The sequence below is a fragment of the Acyrthosiphon pisum genome, chromosome A2, assembly GCF_005508785.2.
Source record: "Acyrthosiphon pisum isolate AL4f chromosome A2, pea_aphid_22Mar2018_4r6ur, whole genome shotgun sequence".
Classification (NCBI taxonomy): domain Eukaryota; kingdom Metazoa; phylum Arthropoda; class Insecta; order Hemiptera; family Aphididae; genus Acyrthosiphon; species Acyrthosiphon pisum.
The window spans coordinates 6,190,666-6,197,203 of record NC_042495.1 but is presented as its reverse complement, the minus strand read 5'-3'; the positions used below and the strand labels follow the sequence as shown (position 1 = coordinate 6,197,203).

Sequence of the window (6,538 nt, the reverse complement as noted above, 5' to 3'; positions counted from 1 at the left end):
TTTTGCGTCCCAGCCAATCAACCGAGGTGTGTGTGAGGCCCGTCACGGTCTTCCAAAATCTGTCTCCAGAGAGTTGTTTGCGTAAGTCCGCCCAGCAACAAATACGTTGTGTGAGAGGCCGCCCCAGGTCGTCCAGTGTGTCGGGTCAATCCTCAGAGGACTACTGTTATACATCAGTCTGCCTTAATTTTAAGCTAGTGTTAAGTCTCTGATTGGTGTGAGCTCTGTGGTCATTGCACCAAACCGATTCGACCACAGAGACCCCCCCCCCCCCGCTCGATAATTAAACTGTACTTCCTGATTCCCATGTACTACCTCCCGTCCACGGCCGATTTCGTCGTCGTGAAATTGATTGTCACTTTGGTCAGGTGTAGATTGGATTGCCTACTCAGAACAGTAGTAGGCGTTCTCTGACGGTCGTAGATTAGGTTGCCTACTCAGAACAGTAGTAGGCATTATCTGATAGTTCTCAAATTTTGGTCGTTCTCTCTCGGTTCGCACCGAGTGGTCCTTCGGTCTGTGCCCCCAGTTCCAGGCGTATTCACACACACTCATTTATTCAAATATAGTTATAATCAGCAGTTAGCTAATCACTGTTATTTTAAATGGCAAATAGTTTTTCTCATATCGAAAACAAAAGTGCCACACCCTATTTTTTTCATCGATGTTGTTATTAGTGCGATTTGTTTGTCGTGTCCTCGTATGTATTAGGTCTATGATTTATACTGAATCATTTTTTCGTTGCAAAAAACTAAAAAGTGTTTATACTATTGTAACGTGGCCACGTAGGTACGCACAAATCACGGCGTATTTGTTTTATATATCCATAAGCGTGAAATCCGCACGAAAGATTTATCATAATGTTTAGCACAGACTCAAATAACTTTTGCTCATAGTGTGTAATATATAATTTGTGAAACAACTATTTTCCGGTACATTTATTATCGGCCAAAAATGCTTAAGTTGATCTATTGTATACGAGTGTATTAATATTATTAAAATTATTCAATGTATTATTACATTGTTTTATAGGTAGAGACAGCTGGCCAGTCCGGGAACCATAAAATTCGTGAGTTATTCGTGTTACTATTTTTATTATAACACCTTTTATAATAAGTTATGTGAAACATTCTTTTGGTGGTGATTACCATATAAAATATAAAATTGATAGGCCATATTCCTAAGCTAAACACCTAAGATTTACCATTATATACTATAGACTATTACTTTGTATTTATAGAGGGTATTGTCTATATAGATTGTATATAAATACATATATTGTGTATAGTAATTTGTTTATACATGCCAGGCACCTCTAATAAAATGATTTTAAAATTGAAAGATTTCAATATTATTAAACAACAACTGTTCAATTTTCTTAGTAGGTTTTAGTACCTATAAAGTAGATTTTAACATAATTTGTATATTTATATTTTCAAATATCCATTTTACATTTTACGATTTTAATTTCTAGCTAGATTATAATTTAAGCGTTTTTCATACTCCTGAGTACACACGACTGTGCAACACTAAAATCCAAACGAAAAAGCTACCAATGAACAATATTATAGACCTGATAGTTTTTGTTAATTTTAATTTTAATTTTATTTTGAATATATTATATAAAAAAAATGTCAATTTCAATATTCCTTTTCATTTCACAAAAGGTTTCAAACAATTCATATTAATAATTTTAATTGACTTCAAACTCAATTTTAGGATAAGATTTTAGACCTAGATATTCCAAGTACAGGACGTATTATAGTATTAGCAATGCAAAATACGAATCAAATTCCGGAAAACAGTCGATGTGAACAAGCTAAATATGAGTATAAGAAATCGTCGTATTCGGAGATTTATGAAGTGCTACAATCCTTAAGGAAGTATGCAGTAAGTAGTTTTAAGTGCTAATAAATATTAGTAACATGTTTTTGTTTTTAGAGATGAGATTCTTTGTGACATCAAACTAGAAACAGACGATGGTGGAGTTATATTTGGCCATAAAGTGGTTCTAGCATCGGCTAGTCCATATTTCCTTGCAATGTTCACAAATTTTTCAGAAAAGAATCAAGATCAAGTTGCTATCGGACAGTTGAAATCTAGTGCACTTCAGCTTTTAATAGACTTTGTTTATTCTGGGAAAATCTCGATCACTGAACAAAATGTACAGGTAATAATAGATAATGCTTTATTTAATTAAAGACGAAAGGATTGTTCAAATTATTTTTGTTTATTTCTCAAGGATTTGTTAGCAGCATCAAATATTTTGCAGTTACAAGAAGTCAAAAACGCATGTTGTAATTTTCTACAGGCGCAACTATGTCCCACAAATGTCATTGGGATTATTGCTATAGCTGATTTCCATGACTGTACAAAATTGTTAACAAGCTCAGAATTATATTTCAAACAACACTTTTCGTACGAAATATTATATATTATTGTGATTCTATAGGGAATTTGTGTTTATTATTGTTATAATGTGATTCTTAGAGACGTGGTAGAAGAAGAAGAATTCCTGTCCTTGTCATCCGAGCAAATAGTTAAGTTGATCTCCAGTGATGAACTGACAGTTCCATCTGAAGAAAAAGTATGCAAAGTAAAATTGATAATAATTGTTATATTTTAGTATTTAGTATCCATTACGGATGGGATATTTAAGTAATCCACTTACATAAATATAATATAATTTATTTATAAGTATATTAATTTTTTTAGATATTTGAAAGTGTTATTCGATGGGTAAAACATGATTTAGATTCCAGAAAACCGATTTTACCGCAATTGATGGAATATGTGCGTTTACCATTAACATCGAAAAATTACATATTAAAAAATGTAGTTGACGATCCTCTTCTTAATAATTGTTTTAAATGTAAGTTTATTATTATTCTATATAATTATTTATGGATTTATTTATATTTTATATATTTTTAATTTTTTCAGGTAAAGATTACGTATTTGAAGCATTACGTTATCATTTACATAAGTCAGATGAACTTATCACAATTCCACATAACATCCGGACAAAACCTAGACAGCCTAGTGGTACATATAAAGTATGATTCAATTATAATTTATTTCTCTTTCGAATATATTTAACGATTTAATTATAACAGGTTATTTTAGCTGTTGGTGGAGCAGGGATCAATAACGAAATATTAGATAGCACAGAATGGTACGACCCAAAACTCAACCAATGGCATTTTGGACCAAAAATGATAACATCACGTTATGCTGGTGGTCTAGTTGTAGTAAATGATAATTTTGCGTTATATTTTGGTGGTGGAAATTATGAATCGACTTTTCAATCTGCTGATGCGTTAGATGTATCATCCGAATCACCTAAATGGAGACCAACCTACGAAATGTTAGTTAAACGACAATGGTTTGGAGTTGGCGTGATAAATAATTATATTTATGCTGTAAGTTATATTTAAATATTACATTATTATTGGTAGTTTCTGTTATAATGTAGTTACTAACATAACATAAATTATATTATAAATTCAAGGTTGGCGGTTATAATGAAAGTTGTGAAAGTTGTTTAAATAGTGCAGAAGTTTTTGACTGCAGAACTCAAAAATGGAGTAGGATATCTAGTATGTCTTCTAGAAGATTTTGTATTGGGCTTGGAGTAATGAAAAATCTTTTATATGCGGTAAAATGTTTATCACTTTATGATTTTAAATTTGTAATAGGTACATTTGTTATAATTGTGGTCGTAATAAATGCATACCCCTGAGGATAATCACCAAATAATCCCCTGAAATAAAATATTTTTGAGACTTAAAATTAAAATTTAACATTTAAATAATATAATAATTCAAATATTTGTTTAAATACCGGCTTAGTCTTATTATTTAATAATTACAATGAAAATGAATTTTTTCATTGACAGAGAACTATTATAGGTACTTATGCATATTATTTTAGCATTATTAAAACTTTGATACTTTATTTTCAGCTGTATGATTTATGAATAACGTTCTTATAAAAATATAATCGTAATAATGTTCGTAGTTAGTTATATTGTTAATGTTTGAAAACTATAACACAAACTATTTAAAAGTAAATGTATATTTCTTATAATTGTTGAATTTATACAATATTAAATTTGATAAAATATAATAACTATTGACAAATATAGTTCATAATATGTATTCAATCACTGGGCATTGAAAAATGCCTTTAGAGTTATTCCCGTAAATTTTACAATCCAAGGTATTTGGTAATCTGTGAGTTGTATTAATTCAATTGTGTAATCTATATAGTAGGAGGTCGTAATTTAGAGCATAGATTAAACTCTGTCGAATGTTATCATCCCTGGTCTTTATAAATGGACTCCCAATTGCAGACATGTGTGTAAGTCGCAGTGGAGTGGGTGTTGGAGTTTTAGATGATGTACTGTATGCCGTGGGTGGTCATTATGGATTAAATGTGCACAGGAGTGTCGAAGCATACAGACCAAGTACAGGAGTTTGGTCTACTATTCCGGAGATGCATTTGTGTCGATGTAATGCAGGTATAACTACTCGTTTAACAATTCTTACTTATTATCATATGAAACATATTTGTTTTAAATATCTTTAATTTAAGTTTAACTTCTTAATATAGGAGTAGCGGTATTAGATGGTTTATTGTACGTCATCGGTGGTCACGACGGAGCTTCTATTTTGGATTCTGTAGAATATTACAACCCTAACACTAATAAATGGACAATGATCACAGCGTCAATGAATGTTGCAAGGAATTTTGTAGGAGCTGTAGCCATTGATGTGCCACGATATTTTAAAACTTGTTAGCATTTATGTTTTTTTTTTTTTTGATTCATTATGTTACATCTTTCTCATATTGTAAAGAATATTTTATAATTTTTATATTTATTTTATGGTGTTTGAATGTTTTATGACCAGATTTTTCGTACCTACACTATAAATTGATGGCCTACGATAGGCCACCATAATTCGACGAGTATATAAGAGGCCAAAAGTTGTATGTCCAATTTTTCTCAAAACATTGTATAAGTCTATTGGGTTGATCTTACATAAATATATTCTGATGTAAAAATTAAGTGGACAAATTTAACAAGTCTGGGCTTGTTACTTTTGTCAAAAACTATTCATTCAATTCTCGACTTTTAATGTTTTAGATAATATTGAATATTTTGATCTATTTATAAATAAAAATAATTTGTCCAGAAGTATATTTTCTAATACCTACCTAATATTTAGACTCAAATAAAAATACGGGATAACTAGTAGGGAAGGCCCATATGGAATGTGAGGTGATTAAATATGTAGATATTAATATGTATAATATGTATACCTACATATGTGTATAATATATACGCACTCCTTTTACACACACATACACGACACATACAACACATAAAATATATATTCAACACCTCTCCGATCAGACGTTTAGTAAAAATTAAAGTTTTACATATCGAACACCTAATTCAATGATACATCTCTGATATTGGAAACATTTTAGATTCTGAGTGGAACGATGAATGTATTGATTTTACAATGATGATGTGTGTTTTTTTATTTTTTTTTAATTTTTTTAATTTATTTTTTAATTTTTTTTGTGCCTGTGTACACGATAAGTAGTCGAAATAATGCTACGATTTTCAACTTCAGTATCTTGTTCGATCAGAAAGTTTAAAATTTAAATTTCCCAGTAGTTTTCAAAAGCGCCGGGAAAAACAAAAGAAAAATTAAGGAAAAACGGGAATTTTTACACAAAATCAATTTTTCACAAAATTGAATTTGGTTTTTGGTGTAACTTTAAAAAAAATGACCGTAGATCATTGAAATTTTGACTGAATGTTTATATTAGCATTTTCTATACACCATAACATTTTCAAAATATTTTGAGCTCTTTACGGACATTGTCAGTTTTTATTTTTTTTTAGTTTTTTTTCTAAAAATATCAATAAAATTTTATTTGTTGATTAAAAAAGCTTGAAAATTTAATAGAAGGCTCCAAGTATATTGTTTCAAAGGCAGATAAAAAATATTAAAAATCCTTAGTCACAGTTTTTTTTTAAAGCATTTAAAGTTCAAAAATTGAAAAAATATGGAAAAATCACGAAAATTAGCAAATTATTTTGAGTTAAGAATTCGTAAAATTTTTTCTTTTTAAATCTAAGATTTTAAAATGTAATACAAGATTCCTTATAGGATAATCTACCTTTATCAAAAAAAAAAATGTCTATAAGAAACTCAAATCAAATTTTTATGAGCGTTTGAAATTTATATTTTTACAACATTTGGTATTTACTCGATTTCTTAAGTAACGATTTTCTTATTTTGTTGTAATTAAAAAACGAATGACTGTAGAAACTTGAAAATTTCACTGAATGCTTATATTAGCATTTTCTATATACGATAAAATTTTGAAAATAATTTGACTCTTTTTGAGCTGTTTACGGACATTGTAAGTTATCAATTTTTTAAATTTTTTTTTCTATAAATATCAATAAAGTTTTATCTATTGGGCCAAAAAGTGTAAAAAATTAATACAGGGCTCC

General features: G+C 29.5%; 1 protein-coding gene across 6 annotated transcripts in view; it reads left to right on the top strand.

Moving 5' to 3' along the window:
* The window catches only part of LOC100167682 (ring canal kelch homolog), an 11,159-nt gene extending 6,276 nt beyond the window's left edge, over positions 1 to 4,883 (top strand). Inside the window, exons 2-12 of one of the 6 annotated variants that reach the window (XM_029490090.1) lie at positions 1,033 to 1,069; positions 1,720 to 1,883; positions 1,942 to 2,170; positions 2,243 to 2,418; positions 2,491 to 2,596; positions 2,716 to 2,872; positions 2,944 to 3,056; positions 3,117 to 3,422; positions 3,512 to 3,658; positions 4,355 to 4,522; positions 4,615 to 4,883. In XM_029490090.1, the coding sequence (XP_029345950.1) occupies positions 1,774 to 1,883; positions 1,942 to 2,170; positions 2,243 to 2,418; positions 2,491 to 2,596; positions 2,716 to 2,872; positions 2,944 to 3,056; positions 3,117 to 3,422; positions 3,512 to 3,658; positions 4,355 to 4,366 (1,356 nt within the window). In that variant the 5' untranslated portion in view covers positions 1,033 to 1,069; positions 1,720 to 1,773 and the 3' untranslated portion in view covers positions 4,367 to 4,522; positions 4,615 to 4,883. Of the gene's footprint in view, positions 1 to 564; positions 1,884 to 1,941; positions 2,171 to 2,242; positions 2,419 to 2,490; positions 2,597 to 2,715; positions 2,873 to 2,943; positions 3,057 to 3,116; positions 3,427 to 3,511; positions 3,837 to 4,274; positions 4,523 to 4,614 lie in introns of those variants that run through there. The other 5 variants (XM_029490091.1, XM_029490086.1, XM_029490089.1 and 2 more) reach the window with 5 other exon arrangements.
* The last annotated feature ends 1,655 nt before the right edge of the window (positions 4,884 to 6,538 follow it).